General features: G+C 43.0%; 1 protein-coding gene across 2 annotated transcripts in view; it reads right to left on the bottom strand.

Annotated features, from left to right (window-relative positions):
* The window catches only part of GRIA1 (glutamate ionotropic receptor AMPA type subunit 1), a 139,412-nt gene that overhangs the window by 46,441 nt on the left and 72,938 nt on the right, over window positions 1-20,033 (bottom strand). For both annotated transcript variants that reach the window (XM_064458513.1, XM_064458512.1), the window contains exons 6-9: window positions 7,998-8,159; window positions 6,707-6,874; window positions 2,987-3,091; window positions 738-848 (exon numbers count right to left, since the gene is read on the bottom strand). In XM_064458513.1, the coding sequence (XP_064314583.1) occupies window positions 738-848; window positions 2,987-3,091; window positions 6,707-6,874; window positions 7,998-8,159 (546 nt within the window). The remainder of the gene's footprint in view (window positions 1-737; window positions 849-2,986; window positions 3,092-6,706; window positions 6,875-7,997; window positions 8,160-20,033) is intronic.

The following is a 20,033-nucleotide window of genomic DNA, read 5'->3' as shown; positions in this document are numbered from 1 at the left end:
TGGACCTGAGGGAAATGGAGTAGCTGGGGGAATTTGGGCAACAAACGTTTCAGTGCAGTTCTGCAAGGGATATTTAGTGCATCTGAGCTGTGACTTTTTAAAGGTATGTCTGCCTATGTGGGCACAGGCAGAATCAAATCTGCTGGACAGGAGAGAGCCTTAAGATGTTTAACTCAGCTTGGGTATTGTGTCTTCTCTGTAGACTCACAGTAAGCATTACTAACAAACAAGTTGTTAGTAAAATTTCATGTTTCCGCAGGGTAAGAGTAGATAATGACACACTACGTGATACCGTACATTATGGGGTACCTATTATTCTTTCATTATTGTAGCGGAGATTTGTTTTTAAAGCTATGATTCAGCCTCTCTGCACAATACGGCTTATCCTTCCAAAAATTACAGCCCCCATTCTGTGGGCTAAATACAAAGCACAGGTATAATAATCCTGATTTACCTATGCTGATGTCACTACTATCTTGTCATAATCTTTTGTATTTTCTACACTTAAGCATAAGAGCTCTTTAATACTTATTTAATTAGCCACAGCAATTTTCAGATACCTTTATGGACCCGGCAGGAAACAGTAAATGCTGTTATTATTATTGTTGTTGTTGTTGTTGTTATTGCTATTATAAAAATGATACAGTACAAAGGAGGGCACATGAGGGGGAAGAGGGAATCTGCACTTCAGGGAGACGGGGGAGAGGGAGAGCTGGGACAGAAGTCACAGCACTTACTAGGATAGTTGTGACTATGTAAGTCCTGTTTTGGAGGCTTGTAGACTCATTGCCGCTTTGAGTATCTATGGCTGCTGGAACCAGCTTCTCATCTTCATTCCAATAACCAATCTGCCGAATACAGAACCAGGATATCCCATTGATATCTCATTGTAATATTATCCAAGATATGGTAACAGGGTTTTCCAAGCAGAGTCAGCTCGCTCTGTATATTCATACCCAACCAAAGATCTCCTCTCTTGATTCTTGATGTCTTTTGCTGGCGGGACCAGGACCGCCCCCATCCCACCATGCCTCCAGCCTGAAAATAATGTGGATGATACACTACAGTAGCAGAGCCTTGTACGCACATAAAAATATTTGGCACACAGTACTGGGGGATTATTGCCATTCCCTGCCTCATGCCTACGCCAAGAGTTCACACTTCCCCTGTGTGACTTCTGAATATTTTTCTAATGGTGAGCATCATGCCTGCTGCATGTCCAGATGCTGCAGGGTGATAAAATGCTATCCCGCAGCTGAAAGCCTGCATGAACACAGGACTGACTCTTAGGACATATTGAGACAACAGGACAAAAGAACCAAGTGAAACCCCCCTCCCCTCCAACCCTGGCCAATGTCCAAAAGTTTGGGTTTATGAATAAACTGAACAGTTGTAATGGGAAAAACTCTCATGTTAAGTTGTGCTTATTAATAATCAGGGATTTGGGCGGATCTATCACTGCTTGCAGGTAAAGCAGAGTGCCACCAAATATCACTAGGAAGATCATTGTTGAGGTTATCTGCTTTGAGAGCTTGATTTTATAAGAGGTTTTCCATCACCTTATGTAAGTATGCAGTTGCCTGAGCTCTGCTCATGTGAAAGGAATTTCTTATCAAAGTAAATGGGAAGGGTATTAACACAGGGCATGACCAGGAGCCTGCTGATGGCAGATTAGAGATTGTAACAGCTCAGGAGAAAAAAATCTACGCAGGTTTCTCATCTTTCTTCATTGCACAGACAAAAAGAAAGTGAGGAAAGACCTTCCAAAGCTCTGCCCTAGGGCAACATAAATGGAGACACGTGTGTTTGTTTTGCACCTCTAACCTGGTGGATCTAACATACAATATACATTGTGGCAGTGATGTACGCCTTCCAAACAAATATAATTTCTGTCAGTAAATACACAGCAAAATCAAGACATTTAGCCATTCTGTTTCTTCTCCTCTAGACTGTCTCCAGATTGCCAAGTTCTTGAGGTTCAGAGCCCCAAACTGGACATAATACTGCATTTGTTCTCTTATGAATACCACTTAGAGGAGGAAGACCACTTTGTCTGTCCTCAAAGTGACACTCCTTTTGTTTCTCAATGAGAAACTTGCCTTTTTTCGCTTCACTGTTGTGGGCTTTGATCTCACATTGGCTGCTCTCAGGTGTAAGTATGAATTTGGGGTAGGGGCTGTAAATGTGGAACTTTCACTACTTGTGGTTTTTCTTCGTTTCAAACAAGTATTTTATTTTTCAGTGGATTGAGGGGGTGCAGAGGGATTCCAGTGAATGCCCCATTCCAATATATTTAGTAGCTCTCCTTTACCAACAGAATAAATGAATTCTTCTTTGTTCTTCAAATAGGTAGTATATTAGGTGGCACATCAGCACATGGAGTCAGATTTTCAAAAGGATTAGTGTTTCAGTGGCTCAGCACTCCTGAACAAGGCCTGATTTTTCAAAGTGCCTGGGATATAGAAAGGGATCAAGACTCCAGAACAGCAGAGGTGTCTGCATAGCTATCAGGACATGGTTAGTGGTAAAGCTCTTGTCACTTCAAGGAAAGCAGAATTAGGTCAACATAAAGGGTTCACGTACGGTTAGGGCAGACAGCTTCTGCCTGGCTCTGCCTTGGCTCGTCCTTGGAAAAGAAAAGTAGGAGAGCAAAAACCAGACAGTCACGTAGCTAAGCCTGAGCCAATTTGCCCTGCCAATAGCAAGGCTGAGTTGTCCAAGCTTTTACTATCCTTGAAATCCCTGCTTCACAGCTGAGATGCCCTTGTTGCTCTTGATAACCTCTTCTGTGTTGCATTTTTTTAGTAATATACCATGAGTTCTCCCTAGTGCTTTGCTTTGTTCATGCAGAGAGCTGGGAATGCACTTGTAGTGACTCCACATGCAAGCTTTCATAAACGGAAACATCTGTTGAGACCTAACCACACCGTAACTTGAACACAAGGCTGGTGCCTGACACAGGATCTCAGGTCACTCTCTACTTTACCTTTCTGATCCCGTCATGTTTCATTTCAATCACATGGAGGGTGTAGTTGGTCCTCCGTCCCTTCTCGTTAAACTGAACGTTGCCAGACAATCCTTCAAAACGGACCTTAAAGATATAAAAATCAATGAGGAGAGCAAATTGGTCAGCATGCCATGCAGTGGTGCTTCAGCAGCAGTACGAGGGGAGGGGAAGAAGGATGGAGAGTGCAGTCACGTCTCTCAGATCTGTGCAGGGCAGACAGGACATCTGTTTGACACCGGGCTTTCATTTAGGTTCACTCTCTACAGCATGCCTGGTCATGTGCACAGCCATCCTCTTAACTTACCCTTTCTTTTAAAAACCCTTCCTCTTAAAACTTAGTGGTCTATTACTAAGCTCAGTGAAGCATGAGAGCTAGGTCACTTGTGTGAGCCCATCACCTCTTGGGATGTGACATTGAGATAAATCAGCTCTGAACTCCTTGGGTTTTGTGGTTTTTTTTTGTATTTTCTAAATCCGACATGGAGTCAGGATTTGGTAAAGAATTTGTCAGTTCAAATCAGGAACTGTATTTGGAGGAAATATGAAACTCTGGCCACAGGTCCCAGCTGCCTCCTTTCAGTAAAGGAGTCTATCAGTTAACAAGCAAATTTAGTTACCTGTGCACCAGCCTAATGAAACCTGACAATTTAATATTGTAAATGAAATTTGCATAGGAAACTTTGAATCATAAATCTCTGCTGATAACACTGCTGAGCTGAAGAGTGTTGCTCATGTCACATCCTACTTCCTGAACTTCTCTTGGTGTGGCCATTTGACTTGCTGCAAAAATGCCCAGACTGGCATGGAGAAAGGCTTCTGACTGGAGTCACACCCAGTGTGTAGAAATCGGGAAGCAGAGACCACGACCATGGGAAAAGGAGTGCAAATTTGGGTCTCTATAAAGACTACCTGGAGGAGTGCTCGTGCCACCAGATTGGGAATGAAAGGTTTATTCTCCGCCTTTTCACTTGCTTTGGACAAATCTCTTGTCCTTGCAACTGGAGTCTTCCCACATGCAAAGTAGGAAAAAGTATTTAGCAGCCTTTTTAAGCACTCTGACATCTTCAGAATAAAGACCCATGGTGAATAAATGAGGATATACCATTACAGAGGAAATCTGTTGCTGATCTGCTTAAACTGTGTTTGTTTTCCAGCTGTTTTTACAAAGTTTTGTCATGAAAATGAATATCTGCGATATTTTCTGAAGCTCCTTCCAGTCAGGAGGTATTCCTGGTGACATTTGGGGAAACACGCTTTTCCCTTCTCACAAGACGCGGCACACCCATAAAAGATAGATGCACTAGAAAAGCACCATTGTCTTAAGCACTCCCGTGCCTGCTTTTTCATGGCCCCTTTGGCTTTCTTTTCAGGACCTGACTGATTCTGAAGCTCAGGTCACAGGTGCTCATGCTTTGTAGCTTTATGTGCACTAAAAGGCAAGTGTATAGCACCAATTTCTTCTACCTGCATGAATGAAACCTTAATTCTGTGATATCTGTGTGGCATTGAATGGCAAAAGGGGTCTCTCCCATCCATCCTGGAGGCTGCAGCACAACTTTTCCTTAATTTACCATCCTCTGAGACCCCCTGAATCACTACAAAATATAGTGAGGACTGATTTCAACAGTGCTAAGTACGAGGAAAGTCAGCTGGAGACATGGAGCAGTTCAGTGCATTTGTGTATGACACAGGCATGTGGTTCTTTGCTGGGAGAGGTGGAGGAGAACACCACTATTGCAGCCTTCTGGTTTACAGGGCTAGCCAGAAATTAGGGACTAGATACCTTTTTACATGATGTGGTAACCAAGTAGTGTTAACAAAAAATATCTGTCAAAAATTATCATAATCTTTTCAAAGTACAAATGAATCCTCAGTGTATTGGTATAAAACAATATTTTGTGAGCATTTCCCTGGAAAAAAAAGTATTTCTCGTCAATAAAAACATACATTTTGCTGAAATGTGTTAGATTTCTGTTTTTGAAAAACTGCAGAATGTTTCAAATTGCTTTTAAGCTTTACTCCTGCCATCCGTGACTCCTTCCTACACTAAAGAGAAATAAGGCAATTTGAGATCTTATTCCAGACATTTGAGTATAAATAAGTAGAGAAACTTTTTGCTTTTAAACAGCTTATAAAATTTTAGGCATTAGCAAATGGGAGGTGAAGAGAAAGCACACTGTGAAGAGCTGTAAGAATTGCCCTAATTGTGAGTCTTTACAGAAATGATAACTCAAACCTTCAATCTAATCACGAGTTCTTCTATTCCATCTGTCTCTTTCTTGCTACAATATTAAATGCTGGATGATTATTAAATTCATAGTTAAAATTTCCCTAGGAGACTTCTTCCACTGTATGTTTGAGAGCTTTTTATTTTGACTATCACCAATGGTAAAGAAAAAACTTTTGCAAATTGCTCTTTGTGTTCTTTGCCCAAAATCATTACAGCTGAAAAATTAAGACTTTTAAAATTATTTTAATGAAGAGATGAGGAAACTTGAGAGGAGATTTTTCCAACACACACATAAAATTGTATTTTCTAGCTGTCTGATTTTCATATCCAATTCTTATAAATTCAATAAAGGAAAATGGTTGAGAACCCATTACTCATCAGAAGACTTCCAAGTATTTTATGTTTATTAGGTAACCAATCTCCCTAACGTACCAAGGAGGCTGATTTTATTATAAGGGTTCGGAGAAGCTATGACAGTGATTTGCTCAAGGTCATACATAAAGTCAATGACAGGCTTGGAAACAAACTGAATCCAAGTAATAAAATCAAATCAGATACAAGATTTGATTTTAAAGGAATTGTTGTATACCAGTGAGCCAAAACCAAACCAAACCAAATACTTTGGGAAATTTACATGTGGTGCAAATCAACCAAATTGATTTTGTTCTTCTTGTCTTCTTCACACTTAAGGAAAGAAAACGGGACAAGCTATATTTGGATAACACTGAACTAGCAGTATTTGCAAGGAATCCATCTATTTTTGTCTGAAAAAAAAGAAAAATACTAGAAATTAATGTCAGTCTTGAAATCTAATGAAATTTTGAAACGTTCTACCTTGCTAAGTTATTGATAAGAGTGTATTATTTTTCTCTCTCACCATAAGTTTCATGCAGTATTTTTGTTTATTCAAAAATCTAAATGTTTATGCAGAATGAAAAAGCAAGATTATCAGATTTAAGGAATAAACTATCTAAATAGCTGTTATTAAGACTTCTATGAATCCTCACAGTATGAAACAAGCTATAATCTGGGCTTTGAGAACATTTTGATGATGGCCAACACATAAGACAAAATTCACATGGTTTCAAGCTTCATTAGCACTCTGGAACTGAAGCTGAGTTCACAGAGAGTCAAAGATCTTCAAAAAATGCGATCTGAGCAGCTCACTCTCTTGGGAAGGGGAAGATAAAAATAAGGACCCATGACTTTATGGGATAATATTTTGGCTTTTCCATCCCAGAACTTCAACAGAAATTAGAGAAGGCAAGGACACCTCGGGTGGTACCAGGAAAAGTGGTTTGCTGGATGCACCCCTGAACACTTTAGGAGACTTGGCTCTAATCTGGAAGGATCAGTTCGTCATCCCAAGTGATTTGTTTGAGCGTTTCTGGTGCTAATCACCCCTTTTCCCCCACGCACATGCTACTTTCAGCCATCCTTGCAGTGCACACATTGTTTGGGTTTCAAACCTGCTGCAGTGCTCTCTGGATATCGATGCCTTGTCCCCAGGGCACGGCTGGATTGGCGAGGCAGTCCCCAGCGTTGCCGCGACGGGAGATGTCGATCCGCTGCCTCCGCAGGTTCTGAAATGCCTCGGCCATCACCCGGACCCCATCATATGTTAGGGCTGATGTGTACTAGAAAGAGAAGAGGAGTTGTACGTTGCCTGTTAGGTCGAGCTGACCTCAGGTGTGCCATGCTGGGTCAACTCATGGCAACCTTTCAGATTATTTGTCCTGTTCTCATCCTTCCATCTCTGAAGTTCAACAGCCTCTTGCTCCCTGTAATCACTACTGTCCTGTTGACTAGTGAAAGTTGGTGCCTTCTCTCCCAGAGGATGGGAGAGTGAAGGAGAAGCTCCTGATACGGATTCAGATTGCGCTCCATGGAGAGGGCTCAGCCTTAAAAGCTGTTCACTGTTACCCGAGTATTTGTGTTTAATTTGAATCACTGACCTGAATTTTTAAGGAATGCATTATACAGTGTAAATGTGAGACACATGAAATCAAGCAACTAGTGACTTTGGTCACAGATGGAGACCAGAAAACTCTACTTCAATGTGCAAAGATTCTGCAAAAGGTGAGTTTATTCAAGCAGAAACTGGTACGGAAAGCAATGTAAAACTCTTGGCATGAATGGTAACCGTTAGAGTTAATTCCTTTTCCTATGACGACCTACTGATTTATTTGTTTGCAACTTTGTTAAACTAATACTTCCAAAGTTGACATTTCTATTGCTGAGGGTTTATCACAAGTGTATTTGTCTTCAAATGTCAGACAGGAAAAAAACAACCTCCCCCCTCTGCCTGCCCCTTGACAGCTTCAGCGTCTTCTGACTGTGTAAGGAATTAAAATATATTTCCCCTCTGTTGTACACACTGATTTTAAATGCTCAGAAAGAACATCTGGAAAGACTTTGTTATCACAGGATATGTAGTAAACAAGTCAAAGGTTAAGGAGTTAATGAGGCTTTTTCTTTTTTGTATACTGAATATTACTAGATCTTTAATCCATAACTTTGAGGAGGGTAAAAATAGGGAGACCGAGTGAATATGCTAACTCGTGTATTTCTTAGGAGACATCAACTACTGCCTAGTAAAATCTAGACAATGTTGAGGCATCTAGAACAATGTTCATAATTATACTGAGAGACAGGTTTTCAGAGAGAGATTGAAGAGCTCTGTGTGATCACAAAGAAGTGAGCATAACTTGAACTGAGCCAGATGAACCCTAAATTAAATGGGTTTTTTATACCACTTGCCTTTGGCCTCTTCCAGTCCACACGAGGATGCTCCCTGGCATCATTATTTCTCCACTGCTGCATGATCCTGGCAGGAACAGCATCCGTGTAATTCACCAACTGGAAGCCAGTTACATTGGCTCCACTCTCCTTGAATTTGGTCAGGTCAATATCCATGAATCCCTAGTAGAGGAGACAAAAAGGAGAAGCTCATCAGAGGAACGCCTCTCCAGGTGGATAAGAGGAGCCCTGCCTATCTAGGCATATAGCAGGCAGCTTTGGAAAAAATCTCTTCCCTCTGCAAGGTGAGGTCCAATTCAAGAGAGGCACCACTTCACTGACCACACACAGAGTGAACCTGCCTTTCTCACGGGCTCTGAGCTGGACATATCCTGCAGCTTCCACCCAGGGAGATAAATAGTCATATGAGTAACAATTCAATTGCAAGAAAGCTAGCAGAATACAGAAAAATATATCCTGAATAATGCTTGGGTGAAAATAACAAAATTCTCAGAATATATTAGAGAGAATTATTCACCCAGCGCTAACTTTTATGCCCTCAGTTGCCAGTGGAGAGGCTATTTTTTTTTCAAGTCACAATTTGTAGGGAAAAACAAATCTTGAACAATGAACTTTTGGCAGATTAAGAAGTAAGTGGCCAGTCCGCCTGCCAAAGGAGCCTGTCTGTTAGAAAAGACAGGTTATAGGATTTACTAATTTGGGAGAAAAAAAAGGTACTTTTTCAGCCTTCAGATTACTAATGAATTACTTTTCTGAAATTAAATAAATTTTTTTCATTTCTTTATTGTTCTTCCCTACCTCTTGCCCACCGCATGTGATGAACACAGGTGTGCAAATACACATGTGTATTGGGGTGACATTGTAGAATCAGTCACTCCCGTTGAGTCAGTGGCAAAAAATAATTAGAGATACAAGCAACCAATATAGAGAAGAGGTCATTTTTTGGCCTCTCAGCTTTGATCCTATCTCTTCAGCACTGCTGTTATGCAAAGCTCTTTGCTGTGTCTCCTTGCACAAAGCAGGTGTGTGAACAGAGGCTCTGCCCTCCTGCTTGGGTTGCTGTGTGTGGGACAGACTGAAGTCTGGTGGGTTTTTTTTTTTGGAATACAAGCACAAGAGATGTAGTAAATTATTTTCCCTAGTACCATTAGCAACCATAACACATGAGGAAAAATAAATGAGGGGACTATGCAGAATGCAATCACTTGAGCAACAGAAGAGCTTGTTCGAGCTCTGCCTTCCCGCTGCCCTCCTCCATGTGCTGCTGGTGCATTCTCAGCATACCACTGAGTTTCTCTCCCCTGCTTGCTCTCAAACATACGATGATGGTGTGAGTTAAAAAAGCCAAGTCACATCATCCCCACAAGACATTGGTCAGGTTCTCAGTATGGTGCTCTCTGTGCCTAGGCTGGGGGAGCTAATTAGCTTATTAACTTCCAAGGTCAGGATCAAGCTGTTAGATGGAAACCTGTTTTGGGAACAGACAGCTTGCAAGGAAAAGACTAAATTGCCCTCTGACATCAGCGTCAGACTGAGGGAGTCAGAAGTGATTCAAAAATGCCTTTAAGACTTTCACACTTTTTCTTCCAGCTTTTTGTAAACAATTTGACATCCGCTTAGAAGGCTGAGGATTGGATACAGGTGTACAGATGCTCTAAACAGATGATTTGCTTAGAAGTGCAGTGATGTAGGTTTAAAAAAAAAGTGATATTTTGTGTGTACGTATTCCTCAGAACGTTGGTTAAACCCACATCAATCTTGTTTGTAATTGCTAGCGTAGGGGTTTCAGAAAGCCAGAGCTGTGATTAATGAATAGGAAATGCAGCAGGATAATTGTTCCTGACATCTTAATGCATTTCAGGCCAAGTGTTTTTTGACACACAGAGCTCCTAAGGTTCAGTAAGAGGGACCTCACAGGTTGCCAACTGGTTATTCATGGCTAGGACCAAATTACACTGACATTTTGCTCCTGGGAGGTACTCAGGGGAAAAAGATCTGTCAAAAGAAACTACCACACAGGAACTTGAAGTTTGTGCCACCAGCTTCTCCTTGGAAGGCCTACAAAGGCATGAAGAAAAGTTCAAGATCACAACAGAGTATGAGTAAGATGTCTGGTGTCTTTAGCACCCTCAACAAGCAGATTTAAATAGCAAAAGTCAAAAAAAGATTATGACACCAGTGATGAGACAGCAGTGGTTGAAAAGATTTTCACTGTTTCCTCAAACCATTACAAAACTGAACCAAGTATTCAACAGTATTCATTGGGATTAATCTTATAGAAAATTTTAAAATAATCTAGATAGACAAAAGGAATTATTTCTTCCTGAAGACTACTAATTTTTCCCCACCGATTTTTGACACAATGTCCCAGTTTCAGCTGGGACAGAGTTAATTATCTTCATAGTAGCTGGAACAGTGCTGTCTTTTGGGTTTAGTATGAAAACAATGTTGACAATACACCGATTTTTAGTTGTTGCTAAGCAGTGCTTACACTAGTCAAGGACTTTTCAGCTCCCCATGCTCTGCCAGGGGCACAAGAAGCTGGGAGGGGGCACAGCCGGGGCAGCTGACCCCGACTGACCCAAGGGGTGTCCCACACCATATGACATCATGCTCAGAGTATAAAAATGGGGGGAAAAGAAGGAAGGCAGGGACATTTGGAGTGATGGCGTTTGTCTTCCCGTGTCACCATTACATGTGATGGAGCCCTGCTTTCCTGGGGATGGCCGAACACCTGCCTGCCCATGGGAAGGAGTGAATGAATTCCTTGTTTTGTTTTGCTTGTGAGCGCGGCTTTTGCTTTACCTATTAAACTGTCTTTATCTCAACCCAGGAGTTTTCTCGCTGTTACTCTTCTGATGCTCTCCCCACCCCACTGGGGGGAAGGAGTGAGTGGCTGGGTGGGGCCGAGTTGCCAGCTAGGGTTAAACCACGACACACAATTCAGGTTCTTTAAAAAGTGTGGAGACCTCTGTTTAAGGCAGTTGGGACCCTGGAGGACATCATTAACCTTGAATATTTCTTTGCATTTTGGCATTTATTAACTGCTGAAATAACTGTTTTCACCTGTTATCCCTCCTCCACATGCCCCAGTACAAGGTCAGTATAGGAATGGTCCTAATTACAATGGCATTTTAATTACTGCATCACTGAAATCTGCTCAGAATGGGTCTGGATGACATGACAGCCAATAAACTGGGACTTCCAAAGGTCAGATATTTTAGAAAATAATTCCCATAGGAGGTGAAAACTTACTGGCTAACATATAAACAAGAATATATAAAATATTATGCAAACAGTCTTTTGAAAATGCTTCTATTGACAAAGTGGCATCTGGAATTAAATATGCTTATCTGTCTTTCTGACATATCAGTTGGCGCTTGTAGGAAACAGGAGGACAGCAAAATTACAATATTTGCAAGTAAAGAAGTCATCGATTATCTGTCACCTTGTACTAACTATAGCCACATATTGCAAAAAAGGGACCTCTTATTTAATTTTCAATTGGCCATATTTAGAAAACAGAAAATAGGTTTTTAAAAAATTACTAAGAAAAGACTGCAAACCACTGTTGAGGGGCAGCAGACATCCTTTTGCAGCAATATGTTTAGTGTCAGCCAGTTTGGGAAAGAACCAGCAAGAAGTGAACAGTGCTGGAACAACATACTTTGTGGGACCTCTGTGGCCCCATGGAGTGGTCAAGTACTTTTGAAACCATTCCAAAATTTACCAATAAATACTGGAAAAATCATGCTTTGCAGCCACGTCTGGAGGACAGTGGGCTGTTCAGGGAAATGAGCTGAGCCCGTGGAATTTGGTGGTATGTGACTTCCTTCAGACTCTTTAGACCTGAACCATTTGGGACGTATCTGTTGGATGTGCAGGTATCTGGCTTCACCTCCCTATGCAACACTGCCAGTCCCCTGGGGAGGAAGGGGAGGAAAATAGGAACTTATGCTCCAGCCCAGGCGCTGCGCCAGCGCCCCTGGCAAAGCAGGCATAGTTGGACCCAGAGGCAGCTCGGAGGTCCCCAGGGCCCCAGATAGGGTCAGTGCCCAGGATGTAGGTAATCCAGAGGAGAAAACACTTCTGCAGGCACAGTTCTCTCTGGGAACCATCCAACAAGGCTGGAAGGGACACCGCATCAGCCAGCCCACCCCCTGCCCTACAGCAGGATTAGCTGTCCCTTTTGTTTAAATTCACATTGCAAAATCCTCTCAGCAAAACAGAGATTATGGCCTCCTGCCTTGCGTATGCCTGGAAAATGCCTGGCTTTCTCTGAATGCCATCAAATTAGCAGGCTGACAATAAACTGCAGAAACCTGGACCCATCCATGCTGGTGGGCTGAGACTGCCTCCCTCCTCCACGCCTGCTCTGACTCGCAGCAGCTGCAACACACAGTTTGAGCAACAGCCACGCTCAGTTCAAAGGAGGAAACTTGCTCTTTAGCCCGTACCATGGACTCTTCTCTCTGCACTAATGAACCTCGCACAGCGATTATATGCAGAAGCCCTGCTGCTAGTAAATAATATGGGCAGCTGTTATAGACCTTTGTGCCTTCAGATAGAAAACAGAACAGTACTGGGAAGGGTTTTTTCCTCATTGTGTTTTCCTTGCTGCATCTGTTCTTTATGCTGTTCTTAAACTGAAACATTTTTCAGCCAAAGGTTGTTCTACTGTCCCATTCACTGCCTTGGCTGCTGGGACAGGTGTCAGCAAGTCACACATTTATATTCTTCTCCACTGCTTGTGGGCTCAATCATCAAAGGAAATGCATAATGCAGGAAGACTGATGACTTGAAATGGGCCTCATGAATCCATCTTGATTAACTGGTCCATGAAGCCTTGAAAAGAAAGTCCCCCAGAAAACAGCCAGTTCCTTATTTATACCCTGAACACCATGAGGAGCCAAGGCATTGAGTGGGCAGTGCAGACAGCTGTCAGACAGCATAGGGAAAGCCTTGTTCCTTAGTTCATGACCCTCCTCAAATATGCCAGCACCACTTAGTTCCCTGCATGTCTCCTTTCACCCTCATATTTCACTTGCCTCACCATCCGAAACCTCTGCCTCCCCTCCCCACACTGATGACATAGGGCAGCATTGCTCCTTCTGAGGCATCATCCCAGCCTGTGGGAAAGCTGCAGACAGCAGCAGCCTTCCCTCCATACCTGGACATCGCTGGCCACTGCCCCATGCCTTCAAATTCTCTCTGTATTTCACTAAATTGGTCTTAGTTGCTGGCACTTTCCCTGCAGGGTGCCTCCTGCAGTAAAATTGTGTCTTTGAAGCTGCAGTAACAGGCAGCGAGGGCTGAGCTCTGGGCAGGCTGCAGCTGATCCTATCATAAACCTCCTTGCAGGCCAGCCGCAGCACAGCTTCCAACCTCCATGCCTTTGTTCCATCTTGGTTTTTCCTGAGAGAAAGGACATTAGAGAGTCTCCTTGAAGACTGCCATATTTCTGAGAAACACTGTTGCTTCGTCTCCTCCCTTTGTGTCTCCTGAGCCCTCCAGATCTTCCCCAGAGACCGACAAAGCTCAGCTCTGCTCTGAATGAGGAGATGGAGAGTGCCCCTTTCTCTTGAATTGCCTGGAGAAGACCTGCTGGCTGAACCTAACACAGTCCCCTCACCCCAAGAATGAATGTTAGATTTTTTAGTCCCTTTCTGCCTGGGATGAAAAGACTGGAGTCTATTTTCTTCTTTTTTCTACCTTTTTTTTTTTTTTTAATGAGTCACACACTGAAATATACTTTTTTAAGCAAAAAGCACTTACGCAGTTCACCCTGAGCTTAGGTGGGTGCCACAGAAACCTCTGGCACCATTGGGAAGCTGGCCCAGCTCTCTTTAGATGCTATCCATGTATGGCTTACAATGCCAGACTGCTTCCCGCTAGCAGACTTGATGATTATAAGAAACTTTACAAAACAAAACAATTGCTTCTGAATGGCTGTAGATCAGCTGAGTGAATGCAAAGTGGCTCCTGTCATTCCAAGGTACACCGGTGTCTTTCTGCAGGGAGCAAGAAGCCGAGTGTTTCCAGACGGAGCATCCCTAATATACCAAATTATCTTCAAGCTTGACTTCTCCAATAAAGCATCATTCTGCACTCCCATCCCTTTTTATTAATAAGGAGGGTACATCAAAAAGGAGCCCATCTGCTCAAGTCTCATTCCAGCAGGCCTTCCAACACGAGAGGCCTTCTTCTGTACTGCAGAATTATTAATATGTCAGATCTCATTGTGGCAGCAAAACACTCGAGTCCTCACTGTAACATAGAAGTAAGTGAAGAAGAAAGGGAAAAGAAAGATGGGAAGGGGGGCACTCTCAGCCAGGGACCCAGTCCTGCAGATTGATGAATCTGTTTTGTCCTGGTCTATCAATGCAAAGCAAACGAAGTCAGGTGAGGATCCAGACTTCAAGGACGTCAGGCTGCAGATGACCAGTAACTTTTCTTTGGTACAGCTCTACTGGCATAAGATTTTATTTGTGATATTATTTGCATTAGTCCTATCCCACTGCTGCAGTATATTCTGGATATAAATGATTACATACATCTTGTTGGAAAGCTCAGTATGGGCAGAGGGACAGATGCCCTGGGTGGATTTTTGTTCTTTAGAGAGCTTTAGAGAGCAGAGGAGAAACTGATTTAAATGTTTGGGAAACACGCCGTATAGTGACAGATGCCAGGACTTCAATCAAAGATATGATTAAGGGATGACCTGACCAGAGTTTACAAGGACCAAAACATCAGTAATGGACTATTTGGTCTAGCAAACAGAAGCATAAATCTGATGGGGGAAGCTGAAGCTAGGCAAGTTTGGACTAGAAAAAAGCACCAATGAAGTGACTGTGAGGAAGATACTACGGATTTACATGTTACCCCTTGCCAGTTGAGACAGGGTAATGGATTAGGAGACTGTAAATGGCTGAGGAAACCCGTTGGTTTAACACTCTTTTGCTGAGACTTAAGCAAACATTTTTCCTTCCAATGGCTGAAATATAATCTGTCAGTTACTCACCCGATGCTCAGTGATTATTTTTTTTAAGCCACAGTAAGTCACTCATGATTTTGAGTCCTCATTAGCTACTGCAAAAATCCTGCCAAGGTTGCAGTTCATTTTCTTCTGTGTGGGCAATTTTGGTATCAAAACCAGATTATTTTCTTTTACATGAGATGCTCTAATTCAAGCAAAAGTTAATTCAGGGCATTGCTGTGTCTCTTACTATTGGTAATTCAGATGAGATAATGTTATACAGGTTTCTTCTGCTAGATAATCTTTGAATCAGGACAGGAAAGCTGTTTGGAAGTGAAATGCAGACCTCAGAAATTTCACTGATATATCATATTGTTTTCCTCTGCCTGGAAAACCAAGTTTTCTCACGAGACTACCTGCATCAACCTCTCAGAAAGAGGAAAGATCTAACCAGCATAATTTTAGAAACCTAAAGATAACACAGGACATCTCTTTCCAATGTAAGAATATAAGCTTTGCAAGATCAGCCATCTTGAGATCTTACCAGGACAAGAAGCCAATGCTGTACACATCCTTTTGGGAACTCCCACAAAACCGTTTCCAATTGGCTAGTGATGCAGACCTGAATATTGCTGACCTTGTTTGTACCTTCAGTCAGCAATACTTCAGGGGGCAGGAGAGAGGGTTAGGAACTGAGGGAGATTAACATAAACATGGCAGCTTTCAAGTTGATGGGAGACTGAGAACTGCAGTATTTTAGCTCCAGGCAAGATGAATCAGGGGCTCAGTGCAGGCAGTAGAGCCATCAACACATGGCCAGTGCCATACATCACACTTGTGCTGTGGCAGGTACAGCTTCTTGCACTAGGCTTGTACCCAGCATGGTCACAGCAGACACTCCCCATGCTGCCACAGCACACGCTGCAGGATGTACGTGTGCTGCATCACCTTATGAGAGCTGATCTCTGCCTGTGCTGGGAGAACTTTGCTCCCCAGGGATGTGGACATCCTTTTTGACAGCCAGTTTGGGAGGGTATCCCTTCTTCACTGTTTGCCCCAACTGGTTGCTCTCAGGTCAATATGTCTCAGCACTGGCGGTGAAGAAGTTCTCCCTTCTATTTTTGTGCAGAAAACAAATCAAAAAGGCCCATTTAAACCACAGGTGAACTGAATCAACACAGTAGACTTTGCCTGACTCCTGCACAAGCCACTCTGCTGGCAAAGCTGCTGTGCTGGTAACATCCAGAGCCACTCCAACTGCTTGCAAAGCTCTGTCCATGGTCTAACTCAGCACTGACACATGCTGATATAAAATGGCACAGGAAAAATGCTTACCTCTGCTAATCAACTCTGTTTTATCTTTACTCTTCCCTGCTACCCCTAGCATCAGCAATCTCATACACTTATCTATTCAACTTCAAACGAGAGCAATTGCTAAAAGAACGACCTGGATTAATGCACCAGGAAAGAAAAAAAGGCTAAAACCCTGTATGTGGCATCTGGCCTTCATACTTTTCTTTTAAAGACAGGTCACACGAATGTCACTTATTTTAAGACAAAGACTTTCCTCTGCCCAAAAGAGCTGATGTTCTCTTACTGCTGACTGTAGTCAGCCTACATCCCTGGTGTAGGACAAACAGATACATGAAGCCAAGGTTATGGGGAAAAAGTCTGTAACATCAAAAGAAAGGAATCCCAGAAGTTTCTAAGTTTGCTCCTCTGATGGTATTGACTATATTTTTTTTTCTCATGGTTGCTAGACTGATGCTCTCAAAGGCTGAGAACAAAGCTTAGAAAAATAAGACTCACAAAACTAAACACTTCTTAAAATTACACAGAGAGAGAGGGAGAGGGAAAGAGGGAGAGAGGAAGAGATTGCAATCACCCAGTGCTTGCACACCTGACAGATATCCAGGCTGGCAGCTGGTAAAAGCTAATTGGGGTAGCTCTAACGGGAACCGGCTGAGGATCAGATTTTCATGAGTCTGCAAAAGCCATAGACAGTGCCAAATTTGCCTCAAGGAGAGGCAGGGATGTTCACATGAACCCTTCCCCTGGTAGTGATGTTGAAGACAGATCTTCATAGGACTGGCAGGGCTGAGCAGACAAGAGAGGTTGTGTCTTTAACAGGCATACCAGATTCAGAAAAGGATGTTTGCTCATGGCCTAAGGTTCAGAATGGTTTAATTTTGTTTGTGAACACAGAAATATTATTGTCTCACCTTTGCAACAGCAATTTCACTGAAAAAGAAAGCTGCTCCTGCTAGGAAATACTAGCTTTCATTTGCTGCTACTTGTCAAATTCTGCTTGGTGCTTTACCGCAGCTCACCTGACAGCAACCACTGGGCAAACAAGCGTTGGTTAATGCAAGCCAGTTTCATCTTGTTCAGGAATTGTCTGTGATCAGACAGGGAATTCCTCCACATTCAAAAGGGACCATTTTTGCAGGCCTTATTCAGCCTGTGCATTGCCTTACAAACTCACTTGCTTTTCATTCCTGATGTAACCCCAGGCTGGAGCTGCTGTAACTGGGCAGTGGTATGCTGCTGCTTGGGTTTTGTTTGGCTGAGTGTAGGTCTGAACAAGCATAGAGCCCAAAATAAGAACTTCAGTAGGATTATCCATAAATATTTCCCAACCTCTGCTTCCAATGTGCAATTTCCATAACTATTTCCCAATGAAAAAGAGCCCAAGAATGTTAGGCAGTGTTGCAAAAGGCAGGTATTTGAAAATTCATCCCCTTGCTCCAGCTAGTGCAGGTAACTTGGTAGCTACAAGCCAGCTGAGGGCTCACTTGACTTGTGCAAGGTAAAGCCTGTCCTGGTCATGGCTGGGAGCCTTATCTACATATAGGATGAGAGTCCTAAAATCAAGATAGGGGACAAAAAATAACTCGCTTGGAAATGTTCAGGCACTTGCAGTTTTTTGTTCTTTATTTATTCTCTTATGACCCAGTACTCCAGAATGAGCCACTTCTACAAAATTGGGCTGTTTCCTAGGCGTGCGGGTGTGCACATGAGGGTACGTGTGTGTAGGCAATGCACTCCCTGTCATCTAAGGACTTGTCTACAGGGGAAAATGTGGGGTATTTAAGGTCTATCTGCTATGCGTATGAGTCAGTGGGAATAAATTATAGCATGTTACACCCTCTGAAGGCTCTAATCCAGAATGAGATGTCCTTAGAAGAGGGTAAAACCTACTGTGATCTCTTGGATCAGAGCACCCACACTATGGTTTAACCCTGGCAGATGCCAACTTCCCATATTTTGCCAATCCCTTATAACATCCCTGGCCATTCCCACAGAGGGAGGCTTGCTGTCCTTCCTCACTGTAGTAATGGTCTCAGGAACACAGGATCTCCACGGCCTTTTTGCTGTTCTTGCAGAACTGATCAGCGAGTAGCTCTTGTGTGGGTGCGGCACAACACAGAAACAGATTTGGCTTCTGGTGCGTGAACACGCCTGTCTGCATGGCAGAACCACAAAGCTTGTTCTGCCCTGGAAAGGGCCTTCTTAACCTTCAGGAGTCTTAGTCCTTTTTTTTTAAAATAGTTTTCCCATTTTGTCTGATTATCCCCTCCTCTTTATTTTTTTTTTAAATATTCTTGTCTCTGAAGTTTGACTCTTGCGATGCTGGGTTTTAAGGAGCAGGAAAGACCAAAGGAAAGAACTTGAATTCCTTTCACTCTTCTTTTTGTCTTCCAAAATCAAAGCTACTTGAAAAGCACAACTAGTAACAGTGGTTTCTGGTGGTCCCATCAGACCTTGTGGGACCCAGGGACCCAAGGCAGACCCCTCTGAGCCATGCGTGTGAGGCAGAATCTCCCTGTGGAGGGGTTGGGGAAATGAAAAACCTTTTGCTCTGCATTAATTATTTATAATCCATGTTGGCTGAGTATGCAGCCTCTTCCAGCCAGCTCTGTCCTCTCAGCATTTGTGCAAAGGCTAAGAAAACAAATTAAAGATGGGAAGAGCTTGTTTTCTCAGGCTGAAGGTGGGAGACAGTGGTATCATAAGACAGAGGGAAATGTCCTTCATTACTCCAGCGCCTGAGTATTAGACCACCTTATTCCTGTAATGTATTTATCCTTATGAAACCATGCAGGGAGAAGTGATAGCATTCTCATTTAGCCTTCCACATCGGTATACATAAAAGTGCACAGACACACACACTCCAGCTACTCCAGATAGCTTCCCTGCTTAATTTTAACAAAGGGACTTTCATAAACATCTGAGGACTGCGGACTGGGTAACGGCAAATAATAATTTTTTAAAAATTAGCAACTGAAGTTATTGGCTGCTCTGCAGTTTGCATGTCTCCCCCTGCACAACGTAACATTTTTAACTTTGTAATTACATGGTAGGCACCCATCGCAGAAGTGCAGGGTCAGTATCAGGGCATTGTGGTGTAATTATGCGGCCATTTTTGTCTTGTAAATTACAGAGTTGTCATGGGACTGAGAGGAAAATGGCACCAACTGCTTGACTAATTGGCAGTTTAAAGTTTAATTACCCCAGGCCTGACGTGCTGCCTCGAAGACACAGCTGTGAGAGGGAAGAAAGGCACTGTGGGTCCTGGATGCAACAGCCTCAGTCCCAGGCTGCCGACACCAGCCCATCCTCTGCCGTGCATTGCCCCCGGATGGATGGACACATCTGGGGAGGAGAAGGCAGGAGCTCTGCTGCAGAAAACCTTCAGCTGCCCTATGGATTGAGGCTTTTCCTCTTTTGTACCTCTTACCAAACCTCCCTAGGCAGAGAAACTTTCCAGCCTCCTAGGAGAGGACAGCACATTGCTCCAGAAAGATGGCCCTGCTGCTGCCCAGCACAGTTCTGTCCTCAGGCAGCACCTCCCTGCATTAAAGGGAGAATCCTTTCCTTAAAAAATTCTTGAAATCCAATTCATTCCTTAGAGCCATAGCAGTCAGATTTGATTTAGCACCAAGTTGCAGAATAGGTACATATTTTATTTTTACTGAAAGGTCAGAGGGATCTTAGTGCATCATTAACAAGTCTGCCCTTGGTGGGGCTCTCAGGATGGCTGTGAAACACTTCACTTG

Source organism: Phalacrocorax carbo, chromosome 8, assembly GCF_963921805.1.
Source record: "Phalacrocorax carbo chromosome 8, bPhaCar2.1, whole genome shotgun sequence".
Taxonomy (NCBI): Eukaryota; Metazoa; Chordata; class Aves; order Suliformes; family Phalacrocoracidae; genus Phalacrocorax; species Phalacrocorax carbo.
Note: the sequence above shows the minus strand (reverse complement) of the source record. Positions and strands in the feature narration are given on the sequence as shown.